General features: G+C 48.6%; 1 protein-coding gene across 3 annotated transcripts in view; it reads left to right on the top strand.

Annotated features, from left to right (window-relative positions):
- Nucleotides 1-22,819, top strand: part of ASCC1 (activating signal cointegrator 1 complex subunit 1) — a 35,136-nt gene that overhangs the window by 3,273 nt on the left and 9,044 nt on the right. For all 3 annotated transcript variants that reach the window (XM_063406262.1, XM_063406263.1, XM_063406264.1), the window contains exons 4-9: nucleotides 507-604; nucleotides 1,831-2,009; nucleotides 7,996-8,132; nucleotides 10,268-10,387; nucleotides 14,534-14,655; nucleotides 16,743-16,822. In XM_063406262.1, the coding sequence (XP_063262332.1) occupies nucleotides 507-604; nucleotides 1,831-2,009; nucleotides 7,996-8,132; nucleotides 10,268-10,387; nucleotides 14,534-14,655; nucleotides 16,743-16,822 (736 nt within the window). The remainder of the gene's footprint in view (nucleotides 1-506; nucleotides 605-1,830; nucleotides 2,010-7,995; nucleotides 8,133-10,267; nucleotides 10,388-14,533; nucleotides 14,656-16,742; nucleotides 16,823-22,819) is intronic.

Below are 22,819 nucleotides of genomic sequence, written 5' to 3'. Positions count from 1 at the left end.
GTGGAAGCTTTCAGAGAAAGCACACATGACTGGAATTGGCTATTGACTCCAGTCTCTTGTTTACTGGGGAACCTGTAGTGTTCAAAGTTTTATCTAGTTATTTTTGACAGTTTTATTAGTTGAATATTTTTTGCTGAAATACAGAGAAGGGAAAGTGGTGCATTGTGTATTTGGATGCTGGAAAATTACTACCTTGAGCAAAGCAAAAAGCAGAAAAACAGCCTTTATTTCTTCCTTAGCTGGGATAATGGGAAAAGAGAGAACCCAGCTGATGGAGAGGCTGTGGCAGGATGTTCAACTTAAACCAGCTGTGGGCCATAGCTCAACATTGTCCCAGGCTGGACACGTGTGCAGGGCTGGGAATCACCTCTGTGCCTGGATGTGGTGCACACAGGGAGCTGTGTGTGTGCATCCCTCCAGCACAGAGGGTCTGGGTCTGGGCACACACGATGGAGAGTGGCTCAGTGTCACTGTGTGAGGGAAATTCTTGCACTTTCTGCCTCCAGGTACATCATTGGGAAGAAAGGGGAAACCAAGAAGAGGATAGAAACAGAGACTAGAACCTCCATCAGCATTCCCAAGCCTGGAGTGGAAGGAGAAATTGGTGAGTACAACACACATAAAATGGATGTGCTTTTATCTGCTCTTGCACAAGCACAATTTAAGAATTTAAGCAGGGAGGGTGTACAGGAGGTGTTTTCTCTTTAACTCCTGCTTCTAACACAGCACTGACTCAGTTTTTGGCCCTGGGAAAGTCACTTCACTTTTCTCCTGTGTTTATTCTTATTGTCTATAGATCCTTATAAAACAGTGTCAGGATTTTTTTGGAGAAAGTCACTTCTGGGCCTTAACTGACTGGCTTGAGAACTTGGGTCCCGAATCTGTCATATTTGTTTTAGTTTTGCCTTTAAAATAGTATTTCATCAATAAGAAACTGAAATAAGCATTCAGAGAATTACCTTGTTTATCTCTGTGCAAAAAACATCTGCATTAATATGAGAAGGGTTGAGATAACATTCCTGACTTTCTGGTGCTGTCACTAGGCCCCAGCAGTGAGAGGAGGGCTTCTTGTACCATATGTTCCCTCTCATCACTTCCAGGGATTTAAAAGGAAAGGAGACCTTGCTCATCAGGGCTGACCCATGTGGGTTCTGCCAGAGTGGATATTTGGAGGGTTCCTTAGGGCACGCTCCAGAGATTCCTGGCACAGTGTGCAGGGATGTTTGTGACAGAGCTGTGAGCAGGAAGTGCTGGGAGGATCCCACTGTGATGCTGCACAGGAGCATGGTGGTGCTTCTCAAGGAGTGGGTCTTGACTTCTTCCTGAGAACCCTGAAGGACTGTTAGGCAGGCAGGTTGAGAGATGTTGAAAACATGGAATGATAGGAAGCCAAGAAAATTTTGCTCCTTGCTGTTCTTTCCTTTTGAGCTCAGGTGTTCTCTGTTTGGTGCCTTGAAGTGCACGCATGAATGACACGGGCCATCTTGATCCTTGATAGATTTCCTTGGCATTTTCACTCTGACTGCCTGTATGAAAACTTGAAATAATGCTCTAGAAATCTGAAGGGCCCCTGAATTGATGGGCTCTCAGTTACTGGTTTTAGGCTCTCAGAGCTGACTTTCTGGACAGCAGAGTGATGCTTTAGATGGCATCACCCTGTCTTTGCTGAAGAAAGCACAGCCGTGTCAGGCACTTGAACTCAAGCAGGGAGTATGGCAGGCTTTTCAGCACACGGTTGGGGATTTTGATTGCTACTCCTTCCTCGAGAGGCTGGGACTAAAAGCAGAGAGCTTCAGGAGAGCAGAGAGGTGTTGCTGTGTTTCCCTGCAGTGATCACGGGGCAGCAGCGCGGCGGCGTCGCCTCTGCCCGCACGCGGATCGATGTGCTCCTGGACAGCTTCCGCAAGAAGCAGCCCTTCACACACTTCCTGTCCTTGGCTCTCAACCAGCCCGCCATCCAGGAGAGCTTCCTGCACTTCAAGGAGCAGGTGCTGGAGAAGTGCTCCAAGGTAGGGATCCGCGGGAGGATGAGAGTGCAGAAGGCTCTTTCGTTTATTGAGAGAGCTCTTTGGCGTTTTTCTTATTCTATTCTGTTTCCTAGGAATGCCTTTTCAACAGGCCTTTTACTTAAGTTAGTGGATCTGCTGTGAATTCATTGAGTGCTGTTGTGAAATTTTCTGAAAAGGGGAATGGTTTATGTAGTGAATTGTTAGTAGAGATTTTTCTCAATGGATATCTAAGTTTCAGAAGAGGGTTGGTGATTTTAATGGGAAAGTCACTAAATAATGTAGTGGACCTGTCTACATTTTGTATGATTTTTACATAACCATGAAACCAGGTAAGAATTCACAAATTTGCCGCTGCTTCTGTTTCACTTTTCTTTTGGCTCCTGACAGTGAAGAAAGATGGGTGTCATTGCCAGAGCTGAGCGAGAAATGACTTGGTAGCACATGCCATCCTGCAAATATCATCACTTCCCTTCTTCCCCAGGAGACTTTGTGCTGACAGCACTCCTACTTGCCTTCAGATGTTGTGTTGGGAGGAGCAGGAAATAGTTAGGCATAGGGAAATGAGGAAGAAAATGAAGGGAAAGCTGTGCATTCCCTGGTTTATTTTAGTGTGCTTCTGGTCTGATAGAAGTGGTGTGTCAGAGCACAGAGATGGGCTGAGGAAAGGGATTGATGTTATTAAATTGCCATGTCCTCTGTGTCTGCTGGAGGACATCTCTAGGCAGGAGAGAGGTCTCTCTGTGGCTGCTGCAGGTTGCATTGCAGACACACTGCAGGGCTCTGTGGAATATTTCTCTTCACTTCATGTCCATCACTTCTTCTGGTGCCTTGCTAAGGGGAAAATACAATCTTGCAGATAGCACAGCCTAAGAAGTTTAGTTTCCTGTGTCTTCATGCCATGGGTGTGAATTATCTGATATCTGAGGAGATAGGAGTTCTTGCTCAAGTTCTTATAGTCCTTTGTATGTCTCAGCTGTTTCATCTCCAAGAGCAGATCTGAGCTGCCTTTGCAGTCTTGTCTTTCCTGGAAGTTGGGATTTAAGCTCCTGTTGTCCCCACAGCTGCTTAATTCCATGACATCTTAGGAGCTTTCTATCACCTGACATTAAATACAACTGAAATTGGCCAACAGATCCAGGGATTACCGGTGCAATACCAGGAGAACCTTTCCCCTCGGGCTAGGAGGATGATCTCTCCTCATTAGCCAGCAGCACTACCTTTATTAAAGCTCACCTTGATTAAGGGAATGCCTTGCAGGCGGGGGAATGGAAACATTAGCCTGGGAAGGTGTTGGCTGGACAGCACTGGGGCTGGCATCAATGATGGCCTGGCTCCCTCTGTTGGTTTCTAGTTCCGGTCCTTGTGTGGGACACACCAAAGGTCAGTGGCAGAAGCAGCTCTTTGAGGGGCTGGTGACCTGCACGGGGCTCTCTGGAGGCTGCTTGTGCCATTGGCTCTGGATGGACACTGCTGCTTTTAGCATGGGGTTTCTCTTGCCCTTTGTCCCCCTCTGCCTGGGCTGATGGCTGCTACAGTCCTTTCACTTGGCCTTCCTGGAGATCTCTCCTGCTCTGCCTGAAGACTTGGCATCCTCAGCTCCCTGTATTTGATCCTTCTCCTCCTCTTCCTCCTCTAGCTGTCTGCCAGCAGGTCCCATGGATCTGTTGTCCCTCCCTGTGGCCTTGCCTGCTGCAGTAACCACAGTCTGTCCTGTGCCACTTGCTGGCTTCTGGCCTGCAGGCTGCCCTGGTGTTGGATGAGTCTTCTAAGGACCTTTCTAAGTCCTTTCAGTGACACATTTCTAAGAGATGTGTTTTATCCATCTTTGCAAGCAATGCTGTTGTCTGTGCTCTCCTCGAGTGTTTTTAATCCTGCAGCACAACAGAGTCACACAGGACCAGCCCTTCTCCCTGCAGAGCACTCATTTTTCCTGCCTCCTGGGTGGGTTGAATCTCTGCAGCCCTCCATTGGCCCAGCCTCCACTGGTGATTGTACTTGCTCTCCAAACCCCTCCTGATCTTGTCTCACATTGTTTCTCTCTTGCTCACTCTTAAATGTCAGTTTGTATCTCTGGGGGGAGGGAGGCTTGTCTGCCATCCTCTTAAAAAGGCGTTCACAGACTTTGTGCATTCTGCAAGTGTTGTCAGTCACATTTGGAAGGAGCTGCCTGGGAACATCTGCAAACCTTCCCATGCCCCTTGTCTCAGAAAACTGTAACAATCCAGCCTTGGTCAGAGAAGTGCTGAGACCAGGTACTAGCTGTGTTCCTCTTTCTTCCTGCCTGACCTCTCTGTCCTGCAGTTTTTGTTCTGTGTCTGAACAGCTCCAAGTCCTGTAAGGGCCTGAAGTGTTCCTGGCACCACTTACATCAGCTCCAGAGTTTCAATTTTCAGTTTGAAATGTAGTACTCAGTCAGTGACAGGTATTCAAGGGGTTGCATATGTGTAGCCTAGGAATATATAGTGCTTTATTTTTTCTGCCCTTCCTTCTCCTGGCATTAGCAAAAGGGTTTCTAGATGTATTTATTGCTTCCTGTTAGTTGGAGGAGTACAGTGCAGCCCCGTGCGTCTCTCAATCACTCCTCCAGCCCGTAATGCCACTCTAATACCACTTTATCTCACAGCAGGGTCTGCTAGAAAGCACATCAGTAATGAAAAACAGTAATTCAAAACTGTTCCTCGCAGAGCAATAAAAGAGCTTATAGATTTGTCCAAAGCAATGGGATTTCTCGGAATACTTGAGGAAATCTGAATAGGTTTCAGTGACAGAAGTGGGGCGTTTTCTCTGCCTGGTGCAAAACATCGCAGAATTGGGTAAACTTCAGCCTTTGAATGAGGGGTAATAATGGTAAGGAAGGGAAAGGAGCAGGTTTGTCTGGTGTATGTTGTGTGTGTGTGTGAGGATCTCTTCTGGCCATTGAGCATTTGTGAGGGACTCTATTTCTCTCTGAAGCAGTTACCATGACAACCATTCATTTATATTTTATAGCATTATGTTGGTGGGTATATGCTTTCTAAGTTTTTTGTGTGTATGTCTTTAAAAGCTTTTAGAAGATAAACCCTGTGCTGAAATACAGAACACTTCAGGTGTTGTTCATGCTGTACAGTCAGGGCTGCCAGGCAAATGAAGCAGGGCTGAGGGGAGGCTCTTTGAGGTTAATTTAATCTCAATACAGGGAGGTGGCTCACCTGAACAGACTCATCACTGATGTGGTGCAGTGGGAGCTCTGGACTACTGGATGACCTTGTGAGTCTCCTCTCACAGTCATGTAGGTGTCAGAGTGAGGAGAACTGAGACGTCTGCCTGAGCATGCAGGTGGAAAAGGGAAGAGATTTTGCAGTAACATTGCTGTGAAAAATCACAGTTGGGTCTTTGAGAGCAGTGCAAACGCAGCGTTTGCAGCCTGAGCAGGCTGCAGATGTAGCAGGGAAAAGAAACATGGTTGCTGTAATATATAGCAACCTGTAAATACCAAACATTGCTAATGAGCTATTGTAACTCAGAGTGGAAGGGACAGAAAGGGGGAGGGTTTTTTGAGCCTGTAGCTTTTCAGTCAATCCTGTGCAAATGCTGTTTTCCTGGCTCTCTCGTTTGTTTGTGGATCAGGGTGGCAGAGGGCACATAGCTGGCATGCAATATTCTGCTCTTAAGGAAAAAAAAAAACCCAAAAAACATAAAGCTGTCTGCAAACATTGGGAGCTCCTAAAACAGTAGAGAGGACACAGCCAGGGTGGAAGAGCTAAGGAGCTTGGTCCTTTCCTTGTCATGTAGAAGGGCTGAAGTGTGTTGTGGTTTATGGTTTCCCTGCTACAGGGTCTCAGATTTGGAGGGACAACGTGCTTGGGCTTTGCAAAGAGTTGGAGACCCCAGATAAAACCCTTTCTTGTGTTCCTTCTAAGGAAGGAGAGCAGAGGTAGAAGTCTGTGGTAGCAGGAGGGAGAAAAAAGGATTGAGTGGAAACGAGTTGGGTTTTTTTGACCGTGACAGGGCAGTGCTAGGGAGAGGCTTAAGCTAAAAAGGACAGTCATCACATATGGATAGTGCATAAAGGGATTATTCTTCCTGCCTCTCAATACATCTTAAAGAGCCCAGGTTTAAACAGTAAATTTTTGGAGAGACAATAGGGCAGGTTCCCTGAGGTGACTCAGTGATTGCTGATCGCACATCATGATCTTGGATTAGAATAATTGAGTTCCAGCCTTTCTGCATCCTGGGGAGCAGTACCCAGCCAGGAAGGGCTGCTGAGACACCCGCAGGAACACTGGCTGCTCCAGGGAGAGCCACCTCTGACGCAGCATCTATTTTATGTGTGGGAGAAGTGGGATCTGCCGGCCTGTGAAAAAGTAGGGAGTGTAAGCAGGGTTTTGAAGAGCTGCCTGAAATACTAGGGAGGAAACCAGCAGGATTATCTAGGTCTTGGCCTGCTCACTGTGCACTGCTCTTCCCAGCTAAACTCCCCAGCAGCAGTAGTGTGGCTCGTGGAGGTGACATGCCATCGTTTGTCAACTCTCAGCCCACACTCAGGTGTTGAAAAGCTCAGGGTAGAATGCTGCTTTTGGGGCAGGGGCATGTTCACAGCACAAATCGTGCTGGGGCAGAAAATGAGGGCAGGGTTTTGGCTTTCTGACCTGCAGAAGGCTGTGTTATTGTACCTCATCTGTGCACTCTGGTTGTCTGTGGCAAGGTTAAATCAAACCATCTCCCAAGCTATTGTTTTGTGATGGGCCAAATATTCTCTGACTGTGGATATCACTGGAGAAGAAAGGCTGACAGAGTGAAATCATGTCCTGTCATGTATGGGAACAGCAGCATGAATTAAAGAAGCCACAAAGCTTTTACTGCAGGGAGGGGAAGGTAAGGAGAAGTGAGAGGGGGCCATCCCTGGTTTTTGCCAGGCTGTGGCTGCTGGAACAAGCCCCTGGCCTCCGTTTTGCAGCCTGCCTTGTCCCTAGTCCAGCCCATAAGCTGTGCTGTAACGAAGGGTCTGCATGTAGTCATTAGGCATGAAAAATGCTGAGCGAGATGTGGGGCATGAAACTCTTGACAGACTGAGATACTGCAGCATTTAAACGTCTGAAAGGTTTTATTTCAAACTCTGGAGCACAGTAGAAACTTTAAAGCTATTGTTCTCAGCTGGTGCACTCCTTTCAGATGCAGAAAGGCTTCAGTGGCCTGGCAGGTTGGCTTCTTCTGGAGTTAAAATTGGAGGTTATTTAATGTGCTCATGGGAAGTGGCCACTAATTGGAAATAATTGTTCTAATATGAGTGTGTTAACCATCCCTGAGGTATTTTTATAAGCATCCTAGAACAGAATAGCACGTTTCTTAAAGCTGGATGCAACCACTGCTCCACCTGGGGACAGTTCCTCCCCAGCAACAACATGCAGTGCTTTTTCTAAAGGAAATTTAGACTTAATTCACCTCAGCAAACTATAGGGCATACGGGAAGAAGAAAAATATAATTATCAGAGCTGGTATTAAGTGTGCTTCTGTTGTGAGGTGCAGCCTGTGTTTAGACAGGATTTAGAGACCATTTAGATCTTGTCATACAGCTAGTCTCAGCTTTATTGCCTAAGAAATGGACCTAGGTTTTAAATCTGTGTTGGCTTGTGTTGAGTTCATTGCTGGTAGCAGATGCTGCGCTGGCAGCTGTGGAAGTCCCTTCCCAAAAAAACCTCATAGGAGTCAGTGTTGCAGGTCCTGGGTCCCAGTTACAGCTGCTGTAATGATCTTCCAGGCTGTTTTCAGCAGCTCTGATGAAAAAGCAGGCAGGGAGTTGTGGTGGGACTGCACCTCACCTGCCAGGCTGAGCTTGCTTCCTCACAAAGCCTGAGAAATGTTCAACTTCGAGTCATTACCAACATGACCAGAGATAAAAGCATTGATGGCAGTGACTTGGTGCCTGTTTTCTGTGGTATTTATCCCTGTGATGGAGCAGGGGGTGTGGATAAGGTAAGACACCTCTGTATGATGGATTGATTTGTAGGATCATGGGGTCAGCAGCAGCCTGTTCCAGAACCCTGCAAAGCTTCACCTGACTCTTGGGACGCTGGTGCTCCTGAACGAACAAGAGATCCAGAAAGCGTGTGACCTCCTGCAGCAATGCAAAGAGGACTTCGTGGAGTAAGTGTTGGGAAAGGGGTGTCATCACCAAGGCCTTGGGAGAGGGGAGAGCAGCACTCTGTCCTGTCAAGGAACAGCAAACAGAAGAGCAGCTCGGTGGTCTCTCTCAGCTCTAGAAATTGAGAAAAGGGCTGAAGTGTTTCAAATGGTGCAGTAGAAATCACTGAGCAGCCACAGAGAGCCTTACAGCATCTCTAGCTCAGCTCAGACCCTCAGCATTCCTGAAAACCTGCTCTGCTCACTTCCTTTCCTCGCATGCATCCCGTTCTTTGTGTGTGAACAGTTTTTGCTGCCGTCCCCTGCCTGCTGCAGAGGGAGGGCTGAGCTCCCTTACCTTTGCACGCTGCCTGCAGTGGGCTCTGGCTCTGGCACTTCCCTCCTGCCTCAGAGCAGATGCTGAGGTGTCCTTGACACGCATTCCTGGACGAGGGGAGCTGTGTGCAGGGAAGCCGTCAGGAGCCTTGTGAGTAATCAGCCTGAAACGGTCCGTGCTGCTCTGGGAGCGTGGCTGCCTCGCTGCCTGGTAACACCCAGCTGCAGATGTTGGGGCTTTAGCTGCAAATGTGGTCCAGTGACACCGTAATTAGCTTATCTCTGGTCAGCTTAGTAATTGAAGATGGCCTGAGGGAGTGGTTTATTTATTTATTTCTGCGAAGCCTTTGCACACAGAGCACGGATCCTTCGCATTCATTTATTTGCTGCCTTGGCGCATGAAGAATTGGCCACGCTGTGCCAGCTAATATCTGTGGGAATTAATGCCTGCCCAGAATTCATACCTCTGCCTTTAAAAGGATGGCTCCAGTTCAGCTGTTGAACAGAAATGCAAGTGTGTTTCCAGGGGGAGGCTCTGAATGCAATATTTGGAAAATGCTAGCTTCCTCATAAGTGGGTTGAACTGGTGCCGAGAAAATCTGCTCCCTATTTCCTTCAGTGAAGGGGGAATCAACACTAGAAGGTAACCTTTAGTTTATTTCCCCTTCCACACCCAAGTAAATATACTTGGGAAATTAATTAGGCTCCCTTCCACCTACATAAGCCTTCATTAGCTTTCATTTCCTTTTCTAAAGTGCAGGCAGTGCCCTGTGAAGGTAGCTGTGACCTTTCTGACCCTTTTTAGAATACGTGACCTTTTGTTCTGTTAGTATGATGTCCGTAATAGCACAGTTGTGCTGTTTCCCTCCCAGTAACTATACTGGGAAGGGAAATCATGCTCTGCTTATTTCACTTGGGAATCCTTGCTGAGAACCTGAAAAGCTGAACAGAAGCGAGCAAGGTCAGAGCAAAGTCACACTCACCTTGTTAACTCGTGTTTGTTGCATCTGCCTGCCCAGACACTCCCTGTTCTTTCCAGGAGCCCTGGGTGCTGAAGGAGGCATCACTTACTGACAGGGAGCCTGGCTGTGGCACCAGCCTCCCCAGGATACTCTGCTGGGAAAGGCAAGGAGGAGGTGTGCTGGGAAACAGATACGCTCCACCGAGCGTTTGCAGGTGTGGGAGTGCACATTATATCCTGCACGAGGAGCTGGAGCTGATTTTAACCCAGCTCTATTTACTGGGTGGATGTTGCACTCAGAGCTGTGTTCTATATCGAGTACCTTTCCCAGCAAAAATCAGAGAGCTGGAGACTTCATGGTTGGTCTTTTCACAGGGAGACAGGAGCCTCTCTGGAATGAGGGCTTTTACCATTTACTTCTGGCGGGTTTTCTGACATGTACATGGAGATCTCCATGTTGAGGTGGCCTTTGAGCACTGACAAGTTGACTTAATGTGTGTCTGAAACACCGAATTTATGATTTTAAATTCTTTTACCACTTGGGGTGATAAGGTAATAGCTGCCTTTTGAGTTCTAGGAATTTGGGAGTCTTTTTGAGTTTGGGGTTTTTTTAGTGCAAATAAGCTGAAAAATAGGAGACAGAAAAGAGCTCCTCAGTGGAGTTCACTGCCCCATAGGCTCTGTATAACATTTAAGTCCCACTTAACATCAAATTTGTGTCTCACTATGGCAAAAAGAGTATCTAATCTCATTCCCATAGTAACCCCAAATACTGGGTGCGTGCACGGAGGGGCACTGTGTTGCATTTCAAGAGCTGGTGTGATGTTTTGCTGTTTAACATTAGGGATTTCTTGGGTTTTAGCCAAATTACTGGAGGCCAGCCCCTGACCGTGGAGGTGGCAGGAGTGGAGTACATGAACGATGACCCTGCCATGACAGACGTCCTCTATGCCAAAGTCTGCATGAAGGATGGCTCAGACAGGTGAGTGAGTTCCCCATGCTCCTGTCTTTCCTTCCTCCCCAGAGTGCCAGGGAAACCCTCTGGAGCTGGTGGGTGCTGCTGGCAGTCCTCAGGCCAGCAGTCACAAGGATGAAGTCATCCTTGCTTCCTGAACTGGTTGAGGCAGTGATGTGTTTGCTCTTTAAATCAGTCACTGGTGGTGCAGCTGAATGATGTCGTTTGTTTCTGCAGCAGCCTGTCAGGTTGAATAATGGAGTCACAGCTTGTACAGGGGTAAGATGGCCAAGGAGATACTCCTGAGATGACTTAGAAGGCAGGATGATTTGGCCTCTACTGTCTAGTTCCCAGCCTCCAATCCAGATTAATCTGGACAGCCTGGTGTATTCTGCAGCACTTAATTATCCTTAAAACCCAGTTAGCCCAGAAGGTCCTCAGAAGAGCATGACCTGATTACAGAGTTGGTTTGTGTGTCTGTAACAGCCTGGAATGGGTGCTGGGTGTGAAATGTCATTTGGAGCTGCTGCTGCAAAATCTTGAAGCCTGGTTGGTGTCAGCTCGAGTGTTCGTGCTGTTCAGCACGGTGGCTGATGGCTTCAGCTCCACAAACAGCACTGCCCAGGATGTGGCAGTGTCTGGACAACTCTTCCTCCGTCCTGTTTTTAACAAGGGCCATGTCACCAGTGGCAGCACCATCTTTTCTCTTGGTGCTTTCTGGAAGACTGAGGGAGCATGGATGGGGCTTGATGCACCCCGCTCTAGTGGAAGGTGCCTTGCCCATGGCAGGGTTTGGAACCAGATGATCTTTAACACCTCTTCCAACCCAAACCATTGTAGATTCTATGATTAACATAAGAGCTGTTGTACTCCATGCTGCTGGTTGCCAGAAATAGGGAAGGAGAGTAGCCAAAAGAGCTTTACCTGCTGTCTCTGAGCCTCAGCCTTCTCTTTGCCTGACAGCACTGGCCCTTTGTTGTCTGTTCCCTGGACAGCAGGAGGACAGCAGGAGCTAGCAGAGGAGCATGGAGCAGTGCAGCTGGAGGAGGGAGGCTGTGAGCAGGGACTGGCTCAGGGAAGAGGGGATGTGTTCTGGCATATCCTTTCCCTGAAGGCTGAGGAGATGGCAGGGGAGGGGCCTGCTTAAAACCACACTTTGGAGGCTGTGTTGAAGTAAGAGATCGGAAGTGGGATAAGGAAATGAGTGGGAAAATGAAAAATGTAAGAACTGCTGGGAGGCAATAGGAATTGAAGTCTTTTCCTTTTCTTGGCTCTTCCACTTTGAAGTCTGTCCTACCCTGAAAGAGGTGAGATAAAAACAAATGGGGCGGGTGGAGAACCAGGGCAAGGCAGAGATCAGCCAGGAGACAGAGCACAGGGAGGGAGAGGGCAGAAGCACTTGGAAAGATGAGATGGAGACAGACACTGGATGACCCAAATGCCCTCTGGTGGGTTTTGTTGTAGAGAGCATCAAAAATATCAGCTCTGGGAGCTGAGGTCTAGGCCTTTTCTCCTGAGTCACTGAGCTCTGGCTCTCTCTGAGGTGCAGTGCTTGCCAGTCTGGTTGCATCTGAAAATAAGTCTGCAGCCTAAGGAGCTGGGAGAGGAATCCTGTAGAGCATAAGCAGGGCCTGAACTGACAGTGATGTCTGCCTGCCTCTGGGGACAGCTTGAATCGTTGGTACTTGCACCATGCTCTGTTTCAGATGCCAGCTGTATCCAGTGTGATGAGAACCCACTTAGGCAGAATGCTGGAGAAAATGCTGATGTGCATCAGGGGTGGTAGAGCTGCTTTGGGCAGGGGAGAGAAGTGAGGTCTTCAAATCCACCTTGCCTTGAAACTGAAAACAGCACACCCCATCCCCCCAGGAAAGGACTGATGTCTCCACTGTCCTTCACAGAGATCTGTTAGCTGAGGTTTGACCAAAACCAGACCTTGTGCTTCACATGGCACCTGGAAAGTGCTAAGCTTCTCCTCCACAGCACCCCTTTTGCTTTTTGCATAGCAGCAGGCTCAGAGAGGGTCAAACAATTTGAAGTTTTAATCCTTGGCCCAGGCTGGTTCTGCTCTCACCTGCATATTAATTCAGAGAATCACAGAATAGGCTGAGTTGGAAGGGATCCATCAGGGTCATCAAGTTAACTCCTTGCTCTGGCCAGGACACCCCAACAACACCACCCTGTCCCTGAGAGTGTTGTCCAAGTGCTCCTGGAGCTGTGTCAGCTTTGGGGCCAGTGACAGTTCCCTGGAGAGCCTGTTCAGTGCCCCACCACCATCTGGGTGAAGCACCTTCTCCTGATCTCATTCATCTGGCACTTCTCCCCTTACAAAGCTCCTTAGCTCTTAGCAAGCATCCAGAAAAACATGTAGCTTTGCAGAGGGAAGAAAAGGTATTTTTGTGTTGATGGAGAGCAGCTTTTCCTTCCTTTGAGACAGGAAGACAGCAGACACTGTGTTGGACTAGCAGTGATTATAAAGAGGGGACAAATGGTGATTTCTCCACAAAACCCTGCTTTTTTTTCTGGCCTGTGACACAGATCATTGCTGAGCAGCTCCTTGAACCTCTTGCCTGCTGAAACCTGCTGTGCCTTGCTTAGGGAAATGGGAAGGCAGTTTCTGAGCTGCAAGGCCAATACTAGAGGAGAGTAGCAGCCACGTGGCTTCCTGTGCTGGATCTGACTGTTGCAGCCTGTGCTGGAGAGAGGTGTGTGCCTTCCTGTCTCATGCAAGATGTCCTGTTAGCTCTGTGTAGTTCCTGGCATGGCTGAGGGGTGGAGTTCCTTCCTGATCTTTGGATGATCTTGATCAGCTTAAGCTGTAAAGCAGGAGATTTGATTTATCCTGACTTAGCTTGCATAACTGCAGACAGAATTAGGGGCTGGCAAGCCCTTCTGCACATATAATGGCTCAGACTGAAAGAGGGATCATGCTCTGATGCCTCCCACATGGCAAATAATTTCCATTATAATTCATTCTAATTTGTTTTATTTCCTTGATTAACTTTATAACGTAATAAAGCACCATTTTCACTTGAGCTATTCTCCGTTAATTTGTTTTAGTATTGTCTGTAATGATATTCATTTAATCTTTGTCATTGCTAATTTTAAAAATCACTGAAGTAAAGCCAGAAAATAGTAGAAAGCCATGACAATTGGTGGCTTCAGAGTCTTGGAATGGTCACGTGGGGGCTGGCAGGCCGTGAGGGGCAGCCCAAAGCCAGCAGTGAGATTGGAGCTGGCACCTGGACCGTGACAGCTCCAGGCTCTGGGGACAGACCACGCTCTGCCACAGCTGAGACACCAACGTGGTGGGACCTCACGGAGCAGAAAGCTCTCTAATCCCTGGGACGTGCTGAGAGAAGTTCAGATTCTTCTGCATAAACTTTAAACCCTCTGGCCTTATTTTTGGAGATGGGGAGCTCTCAATCTGGCATATCCTCGCTGCCTTTGGTAAGAGTCAGGCACTGCAGGCATTTTTTGGACACAGCAGCAGCCTGGAAGTTCCTTCAGCTCCTTAGACATGAGCACATTGCTCTGATCCCTGCTCCTGCTGCCTGTTCTAGCATGGGTCTGCCCCCATATCCTGAGTCAGGGCCAGGCACAAAGGTGGGAATAAGTCCTTGGATTTTGCTTGCTCAGTAGCTCCAGAGCTGGAGTGTTCACCAGGATGTGCTGACTGGGTTTGTCTCCAGTCACCATGTTCTGGGCTCTCCAGAAAGCAAGCCCAGTGACTGGGTTGGTTATCTGGGACAGCAGTCCCTGAGCAGATCCTCTGGGAGTCGAGGTGCCCAAGGCCCTGAGGGTGTGCAGATTTTAGCATTTGCAGGGAGAGTCACATTGTGTTTCCTGGCAGTAGAAAGATGCATCCTTCAGCTCCCAGTAACATCTGTCACTGCGAGCGAGCTCTCTGCTGTGCTAAATCTGCCCTTCCTCGTGGAATATTTGCAGCAGAAGCGATCACAGAGGAAGCTTTGCTCAACAGTCAGAACTTTTTGCATTAGAGCTGAATCCTGATGCCTCTGCTCGCTTTCCATCAGGGACTAGCTCCCTTTCCTGTGTGCATGCAGAGATTTCATTTCACACTTGGTACCCTCCTGGCTGAAAAGCCAAGAGCTGATGATGCAGAGGCTCCTTGTTTTACATGGCCTGTTCTTTCTCTTTGTGCCTTCCCAGATTGCAGATGGTCGCTGATCAGCTGGTGGAGCGGTTTGTGGCCTCTGGCCTGATGCTTAAAGAATGGGATAGGGTGAAGCTGCATGCCACAGTCATGAACACTCTCTTCAGAAAAGATCCGAGTACGTACAGAGCCTTCATCCTTGCTGCTATTTGCATTTGAAGTAGTCCTATTGCTCAGCAGATGCTTTTGTTGTTTGCTTTTTCAGTGTGGTTTTTCTTACCTACAGGACTGGGGGGGCAGATGTCTGCAGATAAAACCGAGAAGAAAATGAAAAAAACAACGAACAAGAGTCATAGATTCAAAAACTTGTCACCCAGTAGCACTCATAGTATCTAGGCTAGGGAAAAATATGTTCAAGTAGAGTCATGGAATGTCCTGAGTGGGAAGGGATCCACAGGGATCATCCAGTCCAGCTCCTAGCCCTGCCCAGGACAGCACAACAATCCCACCCTGTGCCTGAGAGCATTGTCCAAACACTCCTGGAGCTCTGGCAGCCTTGGAGCTCTGATCATTTCCTGGGGAGCCTGTTTAGTGTTCCCTCTGAGGGAGGAATGTTTTCCCAATATCCAAGCTCCCCTGGCACAGCTCCAGTGATGCCCTTGGGTCCTGTCCCAGGTCACAGAGAGCAGAGATCAGAGCTGCTCCTGCACTGCCCTTTGTGAGGAGGCTGCAGACCCTGAGGTCTCAGTCTCCTTCAGGCTGGACAGAGCAAGTGACCTCAGCTGCTCCTCATGGAGGTGAGATCTTGGGCTCTCTGTGTCCCAGTGTTAAACTGAAACTGGGTAACTGTGTAGTGCTGACCTTCAAACAAGATGAAAACATAATCCTCTTTGGTTAACTTAGAGATTGCCCATTTCTTTAGGAAAGTGATTCCATTGTCTTTCTCCTTAAATCAGATGCAGACGGCTGCAAAGCTGAATGTGAGCTATTCTTGAGTGTATGGCGTCTGCTGTCTCTGCCAAAAGATTGTCTGCTCTGGCTGTCTGTAGCATCATTCTGATCACATTACTTTATAAAGCAGCCCTAAAAGCATCATCTTCGGGGAGGGGCAGTGTGTCACAGCCTGGTTCCCCATGTGTGGTCTGGCACAGTGGACCCTGTGCGCTGCAATAGGTTGTGTCAAGAATTCTTTAGCTGTTGCCTCTCTGAATCTCTGTGGGCACAGTGATAACAGCAGGTGATTTGTGTCATTGTTTTCTGGGCAGGCTTTGGGTCTGACTGCTGCTGAAGTCAAACAAGCACACCCAGGGCGTAGAAACCCTGTAAAGATGGGGTTCAGCTCTCAAACTGAGCCCTGAAAATGTGACCCCAGAGTGCTGATGCAGCTCTGTGTGAGGGGAGGCACATGGGCAGCTAGGTCTGGCATCCTGAGTCTATATTCTGCACGACCCCAGGAGGCATGCAAGGCATTCAGACACAATGGGGAGAGCATTCTGCCAGCGTTCTGCAGGCAGCCATAGAAGTCGCTTTGTATTCCATACAGGATTTGAACAGCAAGCTGGATGTGAGGGGGACTTCATAGTTAATGATGGAGATGAAAAAGAAATACTGAGTGTATTCACCGAGTGAGGCAGAGGTCCTGTGGAAAGAACAGATCATGTACTTGGGGATTATATAAAAACCCAGACGTGCTCTGGGGAAATGGATCTCAGCCGTAGCTTTTGGCAGTTGCTGTAGGCCTGGGTTGCTGTTCTGAATGTGTGTGTGTGTGTGTGTGTGACTGCCTGCCCACCCCGCAGAGGCATCCACAGCACACGCATGGTGCAGGCAGCAGAGGTTTGTGTCAGTGCCATCCGCGGCCCGCCTGGTGTTGTGCTGGCATGCTCAGCCTGGAATTTGGGGCTGCTCCAGGCCACGCAAGGGCTGTCTCTCACCCTGACATGGTGGGATGGGAGATGAAAAGGAGCCAGAGAGAAGCAGGTGTGTTGCACTGAGCAGTCAGCCCTGCAGAATCACCATGGCAGTAGCTGTGATTTAGGGCCTCCCCTCCAGGTAACAGAGGTGATCCCAACAAAGGCACCAATTCCAGCCCTTTTCCTCCTAAAATCCAAGTGGAAGTGGGTTTTTTTTTGCACCGAGAATTGGGCAAATATGGTTTTATTAGCTGGCAGCTGACTTTGGGGAGGGACAGAGTGGGGGGTGAAGTACAGCACACAGAGTTCTCCCATCTGAAGCTCATTCTGGTGGTGGCTTTTCTCTCTACAGCTGAAGAGCGAAACAACACAATGCCTGGTAAATCATCTTTCAAGGAGCGGGAGTCATTTAATGGCCAAAATATCCTCAAGGTCAGTATGAAACAATTAGGGAAATGGAGCCAGCTATGGATATTGTATAGCCAAAAGAGGTCAAAACACCTCTTCAAGACTGCTTTAGTCTTAGGCTTATGGGATCTCCTGGGCCTGGGTGGGGGGTGTGGGGGGGAATCTGTTCAGAGAATAAACAGTCCAGATCACTTGTAATTGGGAGCATTACAGTATTTAACAGGAGCATTCCTAAAGCTGCTGAGGCTCAGAGCAGGAATATGAAGCACGAATGCTAAGTGGGTGTTCGTGTTGTCGTTTACTTTGCTCCTGTTTTGCCCTAGAGACTTAGGCTTGACTTGGTTCTCAGCCCACCAGAAAGAAGCACTTCATTGCTCTTGTTCTACTCATATATATTTATGAAACTAAACTCCACTCTCATTTCACTTACTCTTTTCTTCTTGTTTTTAATCTGTGCTGTTGATTTGCTCTGGAAAAATAGCGGGTAGTGGTAGGGAGTCCCACCAGGATCTGAGGGCTTTGGCAGTGATCAGAGGGTAGAAAACACAATCCCCCAGACTGTGGAGGTTGGGTAAGGCTCAAAGGGGAGCATGCTGCAGACTCCCAGGCTTTGCCAGCCAGGCTTGGGATTGCAGGCAGCCTCTGCTGCTCATCCAGATGGCTGTGGCAGACTGATGCCATGGTGCTTGAACCCTGCAAGTGTCCAGAGAGAAAAGAGATGCACAGAGGAGCAGAAATGGAAAACATCACAAATTTGCAATCCTCATTGTGTGAGAGGATTTGTTGCAGGCAGCTCTGATAAGAGGGAGTGAGGACAATGCATGGATACATTTGAGAACGGTAAGAAGATATTCTGGCAACAAAGAGACATGAGAGAGGATGCAGGCTGGGTGGGAGCTTGACAGCCCAGAAGGACTTAGAGCCCTCCCAGAGGAGGGGAAGAGTGGGCTTTATTTGTATTTACAGGTTTAATAATGTATCAGGCACTGGATGCAGGGGGATGTGGAGGCAGGGAGTGGAACTGATTGATCTCTCTGCAGAGGACAAACAAAGGGACAAAATTAGGTTAAGCTCTCATTGTCCTCAAACGGTCTGTGTGAGCACGGTGTCATGACTCAGCGTCACCACATGTTGAGTGTGCAGTGTGAGACTGCAGCAGTGCAAGCTGGAGCAGGGAAGCCGCAGCCCTGGTCCCTTTCTTGATGTGATCTGCAGTTTTGGATAGCTCCTAGTGTTGGGAGAGCCAGCTTTGGAAGGGGGAGGTGTATGTCAGGAGCCCTGAGTGCCTGCAGGACTCTGCTTTCTCCGCGTTCACCTTCGCTCCTTTGTTCTGCTTCTGTTAAACTTGTCCTGAGGCTTCAGAGACACACGAAATCAAACTCTGGGTCCTCCTCCGTGCTCTCATCCCAAACCGTTTGTGATTGGGAAGGTATTAACAATGCTCCCTCTGCTGGTCACACCATTTGTGGGGTCTGAGGATCTGGGGAAGGGTCTAGCAGTGCTTGGAAAAGCAACAGCTCTCCTTCCGAGGCTACTTCTTATTCTTGATGCTCTCAGAAGTACGAGCCCAATGCATTTTTAAAGCTCCTAATTGATTTTGTACTGACGTAGCCAAAAGAGCTGCTGGCTGTTTGGACTGCTCGTAATTACTTCAAAGCATGTCTTGCCACAAGAAATGTCATCCTTCTCTCCCACCTCCACTACATTTCCTAACCTGCCCGCTTCATATTTCCCTTTGCTCTCCCACGTGCCTGCAGCAGAACGCCCGTTGGCATTAATTAATTACATGAGTCATAAATAGCTCCAGGCTTCTTACCGGAGGAGCCCAGTCTCAGTGAGCCACTGATGCATTCCAGCATGACCTTGCAGGGATGCAGCAGTCCCCTCCCAGCCTGCTTTTATATCCATTATTTATCTTGTGCTGGGGAGGCTGCCCTCTCGCAGAGTGGCTTCGTTAACTTTTGCAGGAGGATCTAAACGACGGGCTCTTAATGAATATGGCTGCAGTTAGGCAGGCTGGTGGGAGGGAGAGCCATGTGCCCCGCATGTGATTCCAGGCGGTGGGACTCTGTGATAGCTCTGCTGAGTGGCTGTGTTCCCACTTGGAATGCTAACAAAGCATGGCTGCTGGTAGGAGGGTAAGCAGGAAAATTCGGGTTTCATCTCTCCTTGCCCACAGGCAGCCCTGTGGGGCCAGAGGCTCAGGGAGCTATTGGAGCACGATGGAAGTGCTGTGGCTCTGCTGCTGCAGGCTGAAGCTCCCCATGGTCAGAGCTCTGTGTGTGTGTGTGTGTGTGTGTGCAGATGCGCTGGCAGCACATGTTTGCTGATAACGTGCCCGCGCTACACCAGGCTCCAGCTGGTATTTTGCTTTCAGCTGAACTAATCGGAATTTTATTTAATAATCCTTTGTTCTACCCGTTCCGCAGAGTTAAACATACACTCCTATTTGTGCTAATAAATGGTTGTGCAGGCCGGTACCTTCCCACACTGCTCAGAAAATAGATCCTGTAGGATGACTTGCGTTTGGGAGTTTAAATTACTTCTGTCTTGAAGAATATCCCTGAAAAAAGCTTCCTGGCATAGGTAGAGAGCCCAAGAGGCTGTATGACCCAATAGATTATGCCCAAAAAAGCTTTGGCTTTGCACTTCTTTTGTCTAGTCCCAAAAAGCTGGGGATGCTTCATGGCCCACTTCATACGGAGCGATGCATATTCCTTCCAGGCTGCCTTTGAACATCCCAGTCACGCACTGCAGTCGTGCTCCGGTCAGGAGCTGAGTGTCTCATCTCTCGGGGAGCAGAGGGAGGAGCAGCGATTCCTGCCTGAAAGGCACCATCAGCCGGGCAGGGCCAGGCCTGGGGGAGCTGCAGGGCTGGCAGCTCCCTGCCGTGCCTCCCGCCGTGTCCTGGCAGCGCCCCGTGCCCTGCGCCACAGCTGGCACAGCGCTGGCACGGAGGCGCCCGGGGCAGCTGCCGGCATCTCCGGAGACCAGGCTGCGCTGCCTCCGGGCTTTTATTTATTTCTGTTGAGTGAAAAAAACCAAAAAAACAAACCAAAACAACACAACTAAGGCTGCAGTGAATAAGTAAAAATGAAAAGAAATGCAGAAGGGCCTACTGGCCAAAAATTTCTGTTGAATGTTTAAGGGAAAGGAAGAAAACCACCTGGACTCTCACTGGGTCAAAATGGAATGAATGTTGGCTTGAGTTGAGGTCTGAGAAGTAAACGAATGCCCTTTGCCTCATTCAAACAAGAAGGAAGCAAATTTTGAGTGCAGAAAAAGCTGAACCCTGCCGCTTAGCACAGATCCGTGCATTAACAGCTTACAAGATTAAATATTGAGGGAACAGCTACTGAGGTACAGCAGCAGAAAGCTGCACATCTTATGTCTTTAGGGCATTAGGGGAGACTTTAAGCTGGGATGGAAGACTGGCAGCGGGATCAGCCAGGGTGGTGACACATGCTGTCGTGCCCTGGTCCAGCAGTGGGGCTGCAGGAGTGCCCAGGGAGGGCTTCTAGGTCAGGCAAGGCATCATTTGATGAGGCTCCTTCTCTTTTGAGGCCTGCATGAGTGTTCTGAGTTATGGCACTGTATCTGCTTTCACTGGGAGCAGGGGAAAGTGCATTTACTGGCTGATACACTGGGGAGCTGATGGTGTACCCTGTCACTGTGTCTGTCCTGCTGGGTAAGAGCAATGCAGTGGCTGTGCCATGCAGTAGTTCAGTTTAAAACGTTTCCCGTAGACAGAGGTGCAACGGAAAAGAAAAACCTCGGCCTAAATAAACCCCTGGCCCCTCAAAATGCCCCAAGCTCACCAAGCTCCAAACAAATGAACATCTGCCCCCGTGCAGAGCCAACTCCACTTGTAGATGAGGAATGTGTCTTGTGTTCTGCAGCCATTGGAACCCAGGCCTTTTGTATAATTTTTGTTTGTGGATTTCAGGAGGCTGAGGCTTTCCCTGATGTATTTCTAAGCTGAGGTGAAATCAAAGAGCTAAAGAACCAGTGTTAGGTGAGGATCAAGGCTGCCTGGTGTTCAGAAAGGGTAAGAACATCTTGTTATCCTCAGCGAGGTGGTAAAGATGTAGATCCAAAGTAGGACTGACAGCTGCAACAAATACCTAACAGGAGGTGGCTGCATGGAAAGTTTAGAGTTAAAAATACCAAACAAAAAAATCCACTGGGGTGACGAGAGACTAAGAGATTGTGGTGCAACATCAGTATCTCAGAAATAAGGCAGTGCTTTCCTCACCTCGTTTTTACAGAAGAATCAAAAGCAGAAATGAAAGGCTGTGATGCCACTTCGCAGAGGGGAGAATTCCTATCATTACCAAGAGGTACCGGAACAATCGAGGGGGCTCAGCAGTGTGCAATTAGAGCAACAGTGGGATGGGAGGATGTGACAGTTGAGCAGATGAGACTGGAGATCAGTTTGTATAATCATGGGGGGGAAAAAAAAGGAGATTAAATTGAGGTTGCTGTGAAAATGCTTTCCTGCGAATTATATTCTTCAGGGGGAGAAAAGGCCACATTCATGTTATTTGCATTTGATGAAACAGGATTCTGAAGTGGCATTTGAAAAATCAGAGTAGACAAAGGAGGGAAAATATCTTTATTGGAGTGTTTGGGCCTTGGAGGCAGTGTTGGAGGTTTTAGGGGAAGGCTGAGCCACTGCACTGAGGAGAATGCAGTGCAGAAGGTTTGTGCTGCCTTTACATGACAGAGATTTCTTTGGTGACCTTACCAAGGAAAGGAAAAGCCTTTTTTTTTTCCTCTCAGAGGTGTTCTACACTCCTCTGACTAATTTTAGTGGGAACTGTGAGTGCTGGAAGAGGGTTTGTTGAGAGTTTCTGAATCCTGTTGCCCCTGCACCGCTGCACTCCCACCCAGGCCAGCAGCTGAGCCTTTCGGAGGTTCTGTGGGTGCCTCTGCTTCCCACCCAGTGAGTATCCCACCTCCTCTCACCTCCCTGAGATCCCTGTTGTGCCACCAGCCAGCCAGGACAGCGTCACCTCTTGGATCTTAAGAAGATGATTTTTCTCTGTGGAGCTGGCAGGGGTTGAATTACAGCAGCGCCTTAATGGAAGGCAAGGACCCAGCATATTAAATGCAAAAAACCCCAACCCACCGATTAGCAAAAGTGGGCAGTTCATCCCAAAGGTGCCATGACCCTTCTGCTGGGTAATTTTCTGTGTCTGTCTGAATTAATACACTGCCTCTGTAGCTAGACTCCTCCTCTTGGTGTTGGGTGGGCGTAGTGAGAGGTCACACTGATGGGAGCTCCTTGTCCGGGTGTATCTCAAGCCTCCTGCCATCTCTGCAGCAAAGCCAAAGCCCAGCCCTTAGAAACTGTTGCTGCATTTGCTGTAATAGGAGCCGTGGGGATAAGGCTTCTGTGGAGAAATGCAGTGTTTGGTTATTAATTTCCTTAAGTTGTACTGTAAATCCCTCACGTTTGAGGTGTAGGTCTGGGATCTTATCAGATCCATTAATTTGCTGAAAGGGTTTTTATTCTTGTCTGAAAGACGTGTGAAAATCTGGTAACCTCCAAATGTCCCACTTGTATTTGTTTCTTAGTTTGCAGAATGCCTTTCACCATAGCAACTGGGGTTTGATTTCCTGAAGTGCATGAATTTTCATGGATTTGTGATGGGGGAACAGACCCAAAACTGTGAGCTAAAGCAAAGATTTTGCAGCGTGGCAGTGGCAGGAGCACCACTAGATTTGGCTGGGGGGTGGGGGGGCATCCTGGAGGGGAGGGGATCTCAGCTGAACAAAGGCCTGCACCCGGCCCTGAACAGTTCCATTTGAAAAAATAATCCAGCCTGCCAGATTAATTTAGACTACTGCTGAATGTCACCCTCCCAACTGCTGCATCACCCTCTGGCAGCTGAGGTGGCACTGCTCCAGTTTTATGAAGAGCTGAGGTTTCACATGGCAGCAGTCAGAGAAGGATCAGCTGCTTCCATATTCACAGAGCTGGAAAGCTCAGACTTGTCCCACCCGTGGAGGTCAGGA

Source organism: Prinia subflava, chromosome 9, assembly GCF_021018805.1.
Source record: "Prinia subflava isolate CZ2003 ecotype Zambia chromosome 9, Cam_Psub_1.2, whole genome shotgun sequence".
Lineage (NCBI taxonomy): Eukaryota > Metazoa > Chordata > Aves > Passeriformes > Cisticolidae > Prinia > Prinia subflava.
Note: the sequence above shows the minus strand (reverse complement) of the source record. Positions and strands in the feature narration are given on the sequence as shown.